Source organism: Ursus maritimus (genome assembly GCF_017311325.1).
Source record: "Ursus maritimus isolate PB19 chromosome X unlocalized genomic scaffold, ASM1731132v1 scaffold_X1, whole genome shotgun sequence".
In the NCBI taxonomy this organism is placed as follows: Eukaryota; Metazoa; Chordata; class Mammalia; order Carnivora; family Ursidae; genus Ursus; species Ursus maritimus.
The window spans coordinates 38,366,710-38,382,113 of NW_024423319.1; the positions used below are offsets into that span (position 1 = coordinate 38,366,710).

Genomic DNA, 15,404 nt, shown 5'->3' on the forward strand with positions numbered 1-15,404 from the left:
GAAGTCAGCCTCCAGCCCAGACTCCCCTGAACGGCTCCAGAATATTCCATGTGACTACCTCCTGGACATCTCAGCCTGATAGCCTACAAGTGTCTCAAATTCAAGTGTTAAAAAAAATCTTCCTTCCTAAAACATGTTCCTTTCCTTCTATGGCCCTTGTCCATGAGCGGCACCCTATCTCCCCCAGCTACCCAGGTGGAAATCCTGGGGCCTCATAGAATTTGCCCTCTCCCTCGATCCCATAGCATATTAATTATAATAAACACTATCAGTTTAATTATTTAGGATTAATTTAAATTAACAGTGATCTTAATTGTAGATCTGATCCTGAAAAGACAAACAGATGAAACTACTGCCACCTTGTGGCAAAATGCTGATAAACACTAGGATGAAGCCATTGCAATGCTCAAGGCAAATAGAAAGTATAAAGACAACATTCAGGAAAGAGTGCTTTAGGCTGCCTAGGGAAGTCAGACACAGCTCCAGAGTCGGGGGCAGCATCGCTGAGCTAATGTTCAAGGAGGACGTGATGTGTGCCAGGTTCCATGTAGACAAGCTGTCGTGTGTGTGGACACTGTGTTGGGGGCAGGTGGGCCAAATCTGTCAGCAGATTTGTTTGCTTAGAAGATAAAGTAATGGGGGGCGTCTGGGTGGCACAGCGGTTAAGCGTCTGCCTTCGGCTCAGGGCGTGATCCCGGCGTTATGGGATCGAGCCCCACATCAGGCTCCTCTGCTATGAGCCTGCTTCTTCCTCTCCCAGTCCCCCTGCTTGTGTTCCCTCTCTCGCTGGCTGTCTCTATCTCTGTCGAATAAATAAATAAATGTTAAAAAAAAAAAGCTTAAAAAAATAGAAAAGGATTCCTCTTTAAAAAAAAAAAAAGAAGAAGATAAAGTAATGGGAGTTGAAATCTCAGCAACGGGAAATGAGGTCAAAGAGATGGATAAGGGTAGAACTGTAACCATCTTGAATGCCACGTAAAGGAGTATGGTCTGCCTCCCAGACAGGATTTTTAAGCAGGGGAGCAAAATCTGATCACATTTGTTCTTTCCTTAGGTCATTCTGGAGAATGGATGGAGGATAGACCGGGGGAGACATAGGGGGCAATCGGGGCAGAGACATGAGAGAAAACAAAGTAGTCCCGGCAACAGAAGCTCAGAGACTGGACTTGGGCTGGGGGGATGGACACAGAGGAAAAGCTGAATTTGCTAGCATTTTGAGAATCTGATCATCTGATTGGCACTGGGGATGAGGCAGAGGAAGGGATCCAGAAAGTTTCTGGCCAGGTTTTTGGCTTTGGCCCTGGGTGGATGGTGGAGCCAGTAATACAGGAAAGAGAAGAGGAGGAAAAAGAGCAGGTGGGAAGAAGGGGTATGGAACTGAGTAGTCTGACTGTAGACATGTTTCCTTTGAAGGACCTGTGGTGTTTCTCGAGCATGCACTGAGATCTAGGGGTGGAGAACACCAGAATCTCTGGGGCAGGCAGAGCAAGGAAACCCAAAGACCACCCGCCAGAGGAGGAGAACCAGGCGACAGGGGCGTCATGCAGCCCAAAGGACAAACAGGCATCTAAGGGATGCCAGCAATGTTAAACCTGCTGATAAACATGCACTCCATAGGTGCGAGGCTCTGTCACTTCAGAATTGAGCAAAAACAATCCTGACCTCAAGAGCCCACAGTCTAGTTGGAAGACAGATGTGTAATTAACAAGAGGCAGTGTTACGGTGGTTAATAATAAAAGTATGTAACACCAGATGCCAGGCATCGTTCTACATATTTACATATACGAGCTCACTGAACCCTCACGGCACCCTGTGAGATAGGTACTATTCCTGTCCTCCTTCTACAAATGGGAAAACAGATGCAGAGAGGTTTAAGGCACCAGCCTAAGTGCCAGACTCAGGATTCGAACCCACAATCCGTCTGAACTCAGCAACGACATGCAGAAGCAGCGCTGTGTGGTGGTGAAGCTCGCCCGCCTGGTTTCCAGTGCCAGGTGAAAGTCTAGTGCACAGGCTCCCAACCTTTGTGGTGCCGTGGACCCCTTGGGCGGTTTGCCCCCCTCCCCAGGATAAAGTGTGTGTTTGGTTGGTTGTTTAACGATTTTATCTATTTATTTGACAGAGAGAGAGAGCACAAGCAGGGGAGCAGCAGAGGCAGAGGGAGAAGCAGACTCCCCGCTGAGCAAGGAGCCCAGTGAGGGGCTCGATCCCAGGACCCTGGGATCATGACCTGAGCTGAAGGCAGACACTTAACCAACTGAGCCACCCAGGCACCTTGTGGGATAAAGTCTTTAAGTAGACAAAATAAAAGACACAGGATTAGAAGAGAAAACAGTAATACTGAAATAGTTATCAAAATACGTTAAAAAAATTAAGTCTTTGAAATGTTCAGGTAATGATGAAGTGCAAAGGGTTTTGTGAAATCCCTACAGCAGCTCTAATTGGAGAACAATTTACATTGACAACAACATCCCAAGTCCTGCTAAAGCAACTGTGGACGGCTGTCTACGATTGGGCACTGAAGGAAACGCTGGACATCAGTTGGAGTTAATGCAAAGGAAGACGTGATTTTTTTTTTCTCATCCAAGGTCATGGGACCCCTAAGTCGCATGGACTTACGAGGATTAAATGGGATCAAGACCAGGCAAGTAAAACACTCAGTGCCCAGTTGGTGGAAAGCACACAATAAACGTCAGGTTGTAAGATATGTAAAATGTGCCACGTGTGGCTTCATTCATTCAGCTCCGAAACACCAAGAACAAAAGAACGCTTCCTGTCCTCAGGCAGACACTTGCAGTACTGTGTGAGAGGGACAGTCGCAGAACAGTTCCAGGCGGCTGCCTGGAGAAGCTAACTGCCACCGAGGTTGAGTTTTGAAGACAGAACGCATTCCAGGCCACCAAGCTGGCGAAGGGCATTCCTGGTAGAAGTCTGGCCATTTTCAGGGTGCGGAGGCATGGAAGTTGCACGGGAAATATAGGAGACCCTAAGGATTTTGGTATCCCCGGAGTGTGGGGTACAAGGATGGAAGGAGCATAAAGAGAAGAGGCTGGGGAAAAGGGGTAGGGCCGGGTCACGCCGGGCCTTTTGTGTCCCCTACAAAATGCACTGTGCTGCAGGGACAAGGAGAAGCCACTGGAAGTTTCCAGATAGGGAACTGCTGTGATCCTATTTGGGCTTTCGGCACAGCTTTGGAAGCTACAGGGACAGGTTGCTGGGGGGAGATGCGGAGGCTGGAGGTAGGGCGACCACACAGAGTCAGCTGTCATGGTTGTGGTGACAGAGGAGCAAGGCCCAGGCCAAGATAGGAAGAGGGATGGACTTGAGAAAAATTGGGGAGGTCAAAGCAGGAGAACATGGCGATCTCTCTGTGCAGCAGCCAGAATGATCCTTCCCACAAGCACACCTGATCGTAGTGGATGGTCTGCTCAACAGTCTTGGGACAAATGAGAAACCATCTGGAAATAAAGTTGGATCCTTATCTCACATTGTTTACTGCGATAAATTCCAAGTGGATGAAAGATTTAAAGCTTTACAAGAAAAATGGAACCAGTAACACAGGAGGAGAAAATACAGGATATACTTTTTGGAGCCACAGAGTGGAGAAGGACTTCCTAACCACGACTCAAAATTCAGAAGCTATATGGTAAGAGCCAGATAAATTACACAGAAATGTAAACATCTTACCTAAAGAAATCATAGGCAAAGTTAAAAGACGAATGAGAAAACTGGGAAAAATATCCACAGCTCAGATCACAAAGGGTTAACTCCTAATATTTATATACAAATACACAGAAATATACACAAATCCATATAAATATACAGAAATAAAAATATATATTATATATAAAGAGCACTTAAGGTTCAATTTCTTAAAGATTTTATTTATTTGAGAGAGAGAGAGAGCACAAGCAGGGGGAGGGACAGAGGGAGAGGGAGAGGGAGAAGCAGGCTCCCCCGCTGAGCAGGGAGCCCAACATGGGGCTCGATCCCAGGATCCTGAGATCACAGCCCAAGCTGAAGGCAGATGCTTAACCAACTGAACCACCCAGGCGCCCCTTCTAAGATTTAATTTTGTTAAAAAGGCCAACAACACAAGAGAAAAATGAGCACATGAGAGGAACACAGAGTTCAAGGAAGAGGAAATCAAATACCAATTCGAACATGTAAAAAGATGCCCCCCTTCGCCCAAAGTAAGAGAAATTCAAATTAAATCTGAATTGCTACACCATTATTTTTACCCATCAGATGGGCAAAAATTGAAAAACGCTGGGAACTCACTCTTTCGGGGAGGGTCTGTGGAAACAGGCACTCTTACCCACTGCCGGTGGGCGTTTAAATTGGTATGACTTTCATGAATTTGGAAACACCCATCAAAATTATGAACACACATACTCTTTTGATTCAGCAATTCCACTTAGGGGGATTTATCATATTAGATACACTCACCCACATGCAAATCAGCGTGGGTACGAGGTCGTGCAGCACAGCGTTATTGATATTAGCCAAGGATTCGGAACAACCTAAATGTCTACCAACAGGAGACAGAATAAATAAAGTATGGTGGACTGTCATAGCCTTGTGTTATGTTTAACACCAGGAACCCCAGAGCCATACCAGTGGGTTCAAATCCAGGGTCTTCCCCTTACTAGCAGAGCCTCAGTTTCCTCATCTGTAAAAGGGACGTAACAGCAACCCTGCCTAAGAGGACTGTGGTGGGGATGAAATGAGTTCATGTGTGTGAAGAGCTTGAGGCAAAGCCTGGCACCTCCTAGTGCTCTAGGAAGTGTTGCCATTTCTATTAGGTTGCAGCTTAGCATCCACCCAGTGGAATTCATGGGCTGCTATACAAAAGAATGAGGAAGCTTCCTATGGCCTTACAGGGAGAGCTGTCTAAAGAAATACTGCCTAAGCAAAACAGCAGCGACAACAAAACAGTTGTGCAGTATGCTATTTTGGGATGCGTGTCTTACAGAGGAAGGAAATAAAATATTTTCTGAATTCACTTATATATGCAAGAAGAAACTCTGGGACAAGATGCAAGATGCAAAAAAACCAAAATGGCGGTTACCTATGGAGTTGTAGGGGGCACCGCAGGGATGGTGGAAAGGGTGGGAAGTGACCTGTTACAGAATAGTTTTCTGTGTTTCAGAGTTTGAACTCTATAAAGGATTAACATAGGTGAAAAATCAACAGGAAAGGAAGCTGGTGTTGTACCCCTTCTTAAAACTTTTACTCGCTCTCTACAGTTCTTAGAATAAAGGCCAAATCCCTGACCATGGCTGACAAAGCCTTCCATATCTGACCCCTGCCTGCCCCTCAGGCAGTGTCATCCATCCTCCCCCTGGCTCTCCCTCCTGCCACAGTGCTGTCGTAAGTGTGATTTTTGAGGTTATAAGGGTGCATCCCCCCAATCCTACTCTTGCCTACTGAACCCCCTATGTATCCTTCAGACCTCAGCTGAAATGTCATTTCTTCAGGGAACTTTCCCATAAACCTCCAAAGTAGGTGTTAGTTTTATTCTTAGCTCTCATTAAAGCATGTTCCTTTCCTTCAGAGTACTTACCTCAGTTATAACTATGTATTTATTTGTGTGATTATTTGATTCATACCTGTCTCCTCCCACTACATTATAAACTCTATGAGGGAAGGGGTGGTATCCGGTTTCACTGATCAGGGCATCCCAGTGGCCAGCGTAGAGCCCGGCAGAAAGAAGGTGTGCTTAAATATATTGCTATGGTTTGAATGTCCCTCTAAATTCATCTGGTGACATCCTAACCACCAAAGATGGATGGTATTAGGGGGTGGGGCCTTCAGGAGGTGCTTAGGTCAGAGGGTGGCACCCCCACAAATGGGATTAGTGCCCTTACAAAAGGGGCCCCAGAGAGCTCCCTTGTCCCGACCACCATGTGAGGATGCAGCAAGAATGGGCCGGCTGGGAACCAGGAAAAGGGTCCTCACAAGAAGGCAACCATGCTGGCGACTTGGTCGCGGACTTCCCAGCCTCTGGAGCTGAGACTAGGAAATTTACATTGTTTAACCTACCCAGTTGGTGGTATTTTGTTATAGCAGCTGGAAAAGAGTAAGACGTATGTGTCAGATGAACGGATAAAATAGATACAGCGGTAGGGGGATGAGTCTCAGGTTCTAGCTGGGGTGACGGGGTAATGCCATTGGTCAAGGACCACAGGGAGAGCAGCAGGGCTGATGGAGGAGATAATGAGTGCAGCACAGACAGGCTGAGTGTGAGGTGTGCTCAGGACTTCAGCTGGAGATGCTGAGTAAACTACAGGAAACAAATCTCCCAAGTCTGGGCTGCCGGCAGCAATGCGGCCGCCATGACGGTTGGGACTGGCGGTGAACCTGTGTGAGCACGTGACCACTGGGGGAGCAGCACAGCAAGAGGCAAGCCCAGAACAGAACTCTGGGGAAATGAACACGTCAGGGGGACAGAGGAAAAGAACTCCTGACGGAGGCGTGGGGAGGCATGGTCAGTGAGGCAGGAGAGCCAGGAGTGGGAGAGACTTTGGAAGCCCTCAAGGAGGAGTGATCCACGATGTCCATCATAGCAGAGAGCTCCAGCAGGATAGTCTGCGAGGGAGCCATCAGATTTGGTCAGGGAGACGTTGTTAGTAACCGTCAGCAGTGTTGTTTCTGTGAAGAGGTGGGCAGCGTGGGCAGCTATCCCATGGCAATGTTCTGAGGGATGGGAGGTAACTGAGTAGATGGGGTCATCGAATGCAGGCAAGTGCCACCCACAGTTATGTTCTGTTCCCGGGGTGATTTCAGGTGGTAAACAGGTTAACTATTTCATTTTTAATAGCTATGTATTTAAAGTATATTAAAAATACATCAACGGTGCACTGAATCAAGGATTTCACTGAGTACAAACATATTTTTTAAAAACAATAAATATATACATATACATATATTGTATATATTCATATTTAAGATTTTTTTAAGATTTATTTATTTGTCAGAGAGAGAAAGAGAGAGAGAGCACAAGCAGGGGGAGCAGCAGAGGCAGAGGGAGAAGCAGGTTCCCCAGTGAGCAAGGAGCCCGATGCAGAATTCCATCCCCGAACCCTGAGATCATGACCTGAGCCAAGGCAGACACTGAACCCACTGAGGCACCCAGGCGTCCCTTATTTTAAGATTTTTATTTGACAGAGAGCGGGGGGGTGGGGGTCAGAGAGAGAGGGAGAAGCAGACTCCCCACTGAGTTGGGAGCCTGGCACGGAACTCGATCCCAGGACCCTGAGATCTTGACCTGAGCCAAAGGCAGACACTTAACCCACTGAGCCACCCAGGCGCCCCACAAACAAATACATTTGAGGAAAAAGAAAAATCAGTAGATTTAAGGACATATATACATAATAATGCAGATGGCTCTATGGATAGGGCACAAATTGTCAGACCCAAAGAACTGAAGTTTAGGAAATCTTGTTTGGCTAATAATCTTTGAAGATGCTTAGCTGTGAAGGGAAGATGAAAAGAGATAGTGTAGGGCGGAGAGAAACCTATTTTTTTTTTTCGAATGGGAAGACTTCAGCATCCTTCTTGACTGAAAAGCCAGGAGTGACAAAAAGAGTTGAAAATCCAGGTAAATGAGTGAGTACAGAATGGCACAAAGTTCCAGAGGATGGAAAGGGAGGTGAGAAAACCACAAAAGCACTTCCTCCAAGGTGACAGGGTGGAGTGTAAGGATGGGAGTGGGTGAAGCAGCTTTTAGAGCCGAGGAAAAGAATGGAGGGAATTCCTGGCTGGAAATCTCTGTTCTCTCAGTCCTTGGTTGGGGGGACATCTACTAACAGTGGGGAGGATGGGGAGATTTTTTTAAAATATCTTCTTTTTTTTTTTTTTAAAGATTTTATTTATTTATTTGACAGAGATAGAGACAGCCAGCGAGAGAGGGAACACAAGCAGGGGGAGTGGGAGAGGAAGAAGCAGGCTCATAGAGGAGGAGCCTGACATGGGGCTCGATCCCATAACGCCGGGATCACGCCCTGAGCCGAAGGCAGGCGCTTAACCGCTGTGCCACCCAGGCGCCCCTAAAATATCTTCTTTTTTTTTAAGATTTTATTTATTTGTGAGAGAGAGAGCACAAAGCTGGGGGAGAGGCAGAGGGAGAGGGAGAAGCAGACTCCCCACTGAGCAGGGAGCCCCAGGTAGGGCTGGATCCCAGGACCCTGGGATCATGACCCAAGCTGAAGGCAGATGCTTCACTGAGCCACCCAGGCACCCTAAGGACAGGAAGTTTGAGAAGGCTGGTAAAGGTTCAGCGCATGACTTCTCAGGGCAATGTGCAGAAGAGCTGACCAAAGACAGAACATGAGAGCGACGGTGTTGAGAGCATAATTATAACAGACCATGAAATTTCAGTGGGCCCAAATCTGAATGACTTGGGAGATTTCCCCCAGTAGGCCAAGACTGGGCACTGGGACTGGAAGCTGATCCCGTGGAAGGACAAGGGAGTGAGGCACTTTTAGGAGCTGGTGAAAGGAATAGTGGGACAAGCCGACTGGGAAGGAGAGGAGGCTGGAAAGAGTAGAGATTCGGGTCACAGAAAGGGATATAGGGGCTATGGATCTCAGATAGAGGAGTTCTGGCAGGGGGCAAGGTCAGTTGGCTGAAGATAAGAGGACACAGAAGTCACTGCAGTGGAGAAGCCCAAACTCCGAGAAGCTAGAGTGGGACGAGTGGTCTTCACTGGAAACCTCCATGGATGCTGGACAGGTTGTAATAGAAAAGACTGAGTGCCAAAAAAAAAGAAGAAGAAGAAAAAAAAGAAAGAAAAGACTGAGTGCCGGGGCCCAAAGCATCTAGGAATATGGGGGAGGTGGCCGAGAGTGGTAGTAGTGATGAAAAGAAAAGGTGGAGGAAATGGTAAAGGAGAAAGCATTTTCATCAAAGGGAGAGATGAAATGTTGTTCTGAACAGACAGTTGGGGCCCCGACAGCCTAGGGGGCTGAGCAGGGAGAGCAGTGTCCCTCAGAGGGAGCTTCAGGCAAGAGATAGGACTTGGTGTTCTATGAAAAGCTGGTTATGTCGGTTGGGATGGGGTTCTAAAAAATATATGGTTGACCCTTGAACAATACAGAGTTGAACTGCGTGGGTGGTCCACTTCAATGCGAATTTTTTTCTGACAAATACAGAAGAGTACCATAAATGTGTTTCTCTTCCTTATGATTTTCTTCAGAACATTTTCTTTTGTCCAGCTTCTTTTAGACAGTACATACTACATATAGCATACAAACTAGGTGCTAATCAACTGTTTCTCTTCCCGGTGAGGCTGCTGGTCAAGAGGAGGCTATTAGGATTTAAGTTTGGGGGGAGTCAAAAGTTTTGCACAGGTATTAGGCTGTGCGGGGTGGGGGGGGCACATCCTTAACCTGCACATTGTTCAAGGATCAACTGTAGTTCCAGAGAGCCAAAGGCAAGGAGCTAGGAGGAGAGGAAACAGAAATTAAAAGGCAGGAGGAAGAAAAGAACAGTGGGGGGAAATGGGATGGCCTGTTTCCTACAGCGGTGCCAAAGGACCGCAAAAACGGAGGGATGGGATCCCGCCGAGCACCACCCAGCCACCTCCAAGCCACAGAAAGCAGCGGGACCTTGCCTTGCAGGAAAACAGGGCTCCTGGCCGTGGGAGGTATCTACAGGAGAGCTGTCTTGCCTTGGGAAGAAGATACTCCGAAGTCAGTTATTTCTGGAAAATTACAAGACTTCTAGGAAAGAGAATCCCCCAACCCCTCAGCTGTTTTGGTTTACAGGGAATCATCACACACACACACACACACCCACTCACTGCAGATCGATTCACCCTCTGCAAGGCCCAGGTCCAAGGCTGGAGACCAAACGTGAAACCAGCCTCAGGAAATCTAGCCTTTTCTCTAAGTGTGCATAATTTCCCCCAAGCGAACAGCAGATGACAGCAAAGAGCCAGAGACGAAGCGGAGGCTTTGCAAGAGCCCAGAAATGGTGACAAATAAATGAGATTATGTTCAGCCAGTGCCCTCTGTCCACTTACCCCACTGTATTACAAGTACAACGCTCTCTTTCCCCCTAGACAGGGACTTCCTGTGGCGGGGAATCTCTGATTCCCGAGTGCAAATGCTGGGCATGTAGCAGGTGTTCGACAAACACGCGGGGAGGGCGGCTGGCTGGAGGGGAGACTCCCAACCGTATGTGGTTAGGAGACCTGCCTCTTAGGACAAGGTGTGTGTGGGAAAAGCACTGGTCTGAGACGGAATCTAGGCCAGGCTTTGAATCCTGGCTCCGCTACTTAAGTCTGGGAGCGAGGTACCTAGCGTTTCTGAGCCCTGGCTTTCTCCTCTGTACAAGGGGCATTTTCCACCAGGGTTGGTCGTGATGAGAAAATGTACAAAACGGGCCTCGCAAAGTATCTCGCACATGGGAAACACTCAAGAAAAAGTTGGTATTTACTGTGGTTATAATTACTGTTAGAGCTTTTACAGAGGCAGCAGAGGAGAGAGGAAAGAATCACTAACAGTGAGAAATAAATTTGAAAGAAGCCTTGGAATCCCTCCTTCCTCTGCTCGGTCCCCCTCTCCCCCGGTGCAGCAATGGATCCAACAGAACGCCCCAGTGGCATCTATCACTTCTAGAAGCTGCAGCTTCCCAGATTGTGGGGTTTTGTGTATGTTGGGGGGGGGGGCAGTGGGGATGGCTACCTGGTATTTCCCATGTCAGAACAGTCCAGCTCAGCTACCTAACAGATTTTTATGGGCACCTCAGAGCACAGATAGGTTTAACTAAGAGCCACACACCTTTGGCCAGAACTTGCCTCACATGCCTCAGAAAGTGAGGAGGGGGCGGTTCTGGAGCTCTGAGACAGCTGCCCGCCTGGTTCTGTTCAGAATGAGTGTATCCCTCAGACTTGAATACTACTAGGAAGCTGTTTCCTGTGCCACAGGAGACAGACCTGAAAAATGGCCCACAGCTCCTGGATATTGAGACTTTCCTTAAAGCTTACAGGGGGGAATAGTAAATTGAGAGCAAATTAAGAGGAAGTGCTCTCTGACTTGGGGAGACCCCAAGTGGCTGCACAGGGTAAAAACAGCCTCAAGGAATCCTGAGAGGACTCCTAAGAACGCTGACAGAAACCAGGGCACAGGGGGCCAATCTCTCCACTGGCAGGAGACTCCATGGAGAGCCCACTGTGCCCATCCTCCAGTGTGTCTCGAGGTTGACTGGTCCTTGAGGCTGGCTTAGGCCAGAAGGTCTTGAGATTTGCCAGGATTCCTGAGTTAGAGGAAGCACAACTTCCAAACCACCTTCCGGTGGCTTCAAGGGCCCATGTGGCCTCATGTCATTTTTAATGTGTAGAAATGAAGCCCTCCCTGCTTGAATTGAGGTGGAGGGGGGCTGGTGTCCCTGAAAAGAGCCAGCACCCAATATAGAGAGGCTAGTAGCTGAGACTAGAAGGGGATGCCTTCCAGGAACAGGCCCTTCGGGAAGGTTAGAGCCCTGAGAGGGAGGCCTCCCAGAACTCTTCTAGAAGAGATGGGAACTCCCCTTTCATCTACCACATAATAGAGGAGGGAGGGGATACTTTAAGGGTCACTGTGAGGTCACAAAGAGTTCAGTCAGCTTCCTTCCTGGGCTGTCTCTACCAAGTTGGTGGTCTCTCCCTCATGACGAAACCAAGGTCGTCGATGGTTTATTTTACAAGGTGACCGCTGTTGTCTTACCTGTTTCTTCCTTCTATCCTATGACCCCACAGTCCCTGAACTTCTTGCCCCTCTCAATGTCTTCTTTGCTTCTGGATGGATATAATGAGGAAGAGCACAAGGTCCCTCTCTTGAGAGGGCTGGGGGCTCCCATCTCTCCTTCTACCCTATGCTGCACACTGAGGCAGGGGGAAGGCATAGCGTGAGCAAGTGACAGAATGTGTCTGTTGGGGGGGCTCCATGCAAACCCAATGCCACCACAGACAACAAACCCAAAGCCTAGGCCCTAAGACACACAGTTAGCAGCACCGTGCTCACCCACAAAGGATCGTTCTGAAAAGCCCCCCAGAGTCTTCGTAGGCCTTATCCGTGCCCATCTCCCCACCCCGTGGTATGTGGCATAAGGCATCCTGCAGACACCCAGCCAGGCAGCAGCCCAAGATCCTGGTCAGCACCCAACACACTGCAATTCCACCAAACAGAAGGGAGCGGCGAGGTGTGGCAGGGGCACAAAGGTGTGGTTCGCTGGCCTTACCTCCTTTCCAAAGCAGGTAGATGGGGACCACGTAGAGCATAACATGCTGAATGTAGTAAATCTCCAGTTCGAACGGGAGCTGTAGGGACAGGAGGGGGAGAGGTGTTTCAGAGCAGGAAGCATTCATGTCAATAACTTCTGAAGTGGAACATCCTTACTCTTTGGGACCCACATCATAAGCCTCCCCCATGTGTTTCAGGGGCTCACCTCCCTTTACAATGAGGGAAAAAAGGAATGGAAGGGATAGACACTTAGAACCTAGGCTGGCATCTTCCAAAGCATATTTGGCAGGGATGGTGCTGGAAGAATGCTCCACGAAGACAGCTGGTTACAATGGAAGAAATGTCGCGTTGACTACATGCCCTGGAGAATCACCATGTATCCTGATGGTACAGTGAGGATCTGGGTGGTCTCTGCATCTACAAGACCTGCTCACAGTGGCGTATCTAGTGTCTCTCAAACTTAGTGAGCCAGTGCCTTTTTGATTACATAATCCTAGTATTCTGCGGGATCTACTTGAGCCACAACCTGATGTCCCTTCTGGCTCCCGGTGAGGAGGCGACGGATGGTTTAAAAAGCTTATTTCTCAGCTGACATGAAGAACATGTGCAGTAGGATTGCTTATTCCCATTTTCTGGATTTAAAAAAAAAAAGTAGTTGCTCGGTCTGGCCTGGTCTAGATCCAAGAATAAAGAGTTTCCCCGCTGGATATCTGGGGTCAGTCCAGAGTTAGCCCTACTTTTGGGCGAAGACCAAGCAGCTGGGCCAATTCTGACAATGGCTTGCCAAAGAGAGCAGCCCCACCCTCTCCCTCCCTCCAAAACTCACTCACTCACTGCTGCTCTCCACCTCTCTCAAAATGGAAGCCCCAGATTCCGGAAGCAGAGTGCGCTTTCCACCTGGCACGGGGACCGCGCCACAGAGTTTGGCAGAGGGCAAGGAATGGAAACAGCTGGATGGCTAACTCAATTCTAGAGGAAAAAAAACTTCAGCAGCTGGCAGGAGGCCTGGCCTCTGAGGCTTCCACGGTTCACACCACACACACACACACACACACACACACACACACACACACACACTCACCCCTAAAGGAAAGCCCAGAGAGACAAGGACACCCAGGGGAAGGGTCAGCTGCCTCCCTGTTCCCTACAAGCCAAGCACAGAACCAAGACTGTGTGCGAATGACAGCCCAAGCCTGCCTTGTGCCAAGGGCTGGAACCAAACGATGGCAGAGTGCCCAGAAAGGGGGCTGGGACGACTGTCGACCCTGAACAGAGAAACACAGGCTCTGGTCCTTGAAAATAAAAGTCCACGCAGAAGGAAAATTTCCCACGGACCCAGATGAGGCTCAACTACTATGTTATGCTCACAGAGGGACATAAAATCCCTGAAAAACAGATGAGGTTCTCCATGGACCACGCTGGTATCGCCGGAAAAGGCCTGATAGCGGCCGTCACCAGCATGAGCTTCGGAGGCCTCAGAGGCCCGCACCGGAGCCTCACAGTAAGAGGATATGGGCTCACCCTCCCATCTGGAATTGGGGGCTGCTTCATGCTTTTTCAACTGTTTCCATATCCGTCAGCCACTGATGCCTCTCAAAAATCCCATGAGGTAGGCAGGCCAAGTATCCCTATCCTTCTTTGATGGATGCAGAAACCGAGGCACAAAAGGGTTAACTGGCTTGACTGTGGTCACCCAGAAAACAGGCAAGGAGGAAATGGTCCCAGGAAGAAGGTTCAGCCCTCTGGCTGTAATCTGAATCTTTGGCTACCTAAAGGACTTGACCTCTCCCTGGAACACGCCTGGGGAGCCAGGCGACTGTCCCCCAGCACAGAGCCAGCCATGTCCTCAAGCAGGACCTCTGCTCGCCTCCCAGACTCTAGCTGCTGTTCACCGCCCCTCCCCCAGACTCCCAGTGTCTGCTTGCTTCTCCCTCCATTCCAGCCTTCCTGGCCTCCTGGAAATCGCACTTTTCCCCTGCGTGTCTAGGGACGCAGTTTAGCACTATGGCTACGAGCCACAATTTGGGAGTCTGTCAAATCTGTGTTTCTAGATTCCGTTATGCCCTTAATAGCCCTGTGGATTCCGGTAAGTCACCTAACCTCTCCGCCCGTTTTGGCACCAGTAAAATGAAAATAATTACACTGTTCCAAGATTTCATAATTTTTATAAAATTTTTAGAGCTTTTTTAAGATTTTTAAAATTTATTCATCAGAGAGAGAGCACAAGCAGGGGGAGCTGCAGGCAGAGAGAGAAGCAGGCTCCCCGCTAAGCAGGGAGCCCAATGTGACACTCGATCCCAGGACCCCGGGATCATCACCTGAGCTGAAGGCAGATGCTTCACCGGCTGAGCCACCCAGGTGTCTCAATTTTTTAAAATTTTTAATATAACAAACATGCATACAGTACTTGTGTGCCTAGAACTAGTAAGCACTTTCTTCACAATCAATTCACCCAGTCCTTGTAACAACTGTGCTGTTTCAACTCTCTCCAGATATGAGAAACTGAGGCACAGGGAGGTTTGTTAACTAAGTATACCCAGCTCCTGCGGTCACAGAGCCAGGATCCAACCCCAGGCAGTCTGACTCTAGAGCTGCTAGTATCAGCCGGCACCCTGCACTACCCCCCTGCTCCCTCCTCTCCTGACAAAGCCTGACACCGCTGTGATCAGAGGGTGTGTGGTAACCCTCCACATGGGAACTGGGCCCAGCCCTTCCCTGTTCACATGCTCCTCACCTTCGCGGCCTGCTCTGGCCCCTGTGAGCCCAGGCCCCACATCATGCTGTGGCCAGGCCTGGCCGACAACACAGGCCTCTCGGCTCCCAAGGCTTTTGTCACTAGCCCTCCAAGGCTCTCTAGGCACCCTGGTCGCAAATCTGAGGGTGGCCGGGAGGTTGCCCCCCAGAAACATTTTCCTTCCTCAGAGCGCTGCCTCACCCCCTATTCTAAGGGTTCCTCACCTCAGAAGGCCACGGAGAGTGTAAAACGAGGTGTGGGCACTCGTCAGCCCCAGCAGACAGAGAGGAGAAAGGGGATAGAGGCAAAGGGGGATGTGTGTATGGGGGGGCAACCAGGACAGGAAGGGAGGAAGAAGATGAAAGAGAAGGGGACAGCGTAAGAAAAAAACACCCAAGCGGCAGGAAGAAGGGAGCGGAATGGGAGCAAGAACTGGCCCCTTA

At 49.0% G+C, this 15,404-nt stretch overlaps 1 protein-coding gene across 8 annotated transcripts in view; it reads right to left on the reverse strand.

Annotated features, from left to right (window-relative positions):
• The window catches only part of TMEM164 (transmembrane protein 164), a 222,567-nt gene that overhangs the window by 76,781 nt on the left and 130,382 nt on the right, over window positions 1-15,404 (reverse strand). For all 8 annotated transcript variants that reach the window (XM_040629167.1, XM_040629160.1, XM_040629186.1 and 5 more), the window contains one exon: window positions 12,226-12,304. In XM_040629167.1, the coding sequence (XP_040485101.1) occupies window positions 12,226-12,304 (79 nt within the window). The remainder of the gene's footprint in view (window positions 1-12,225; window positions 12,305-15,404) is intronic.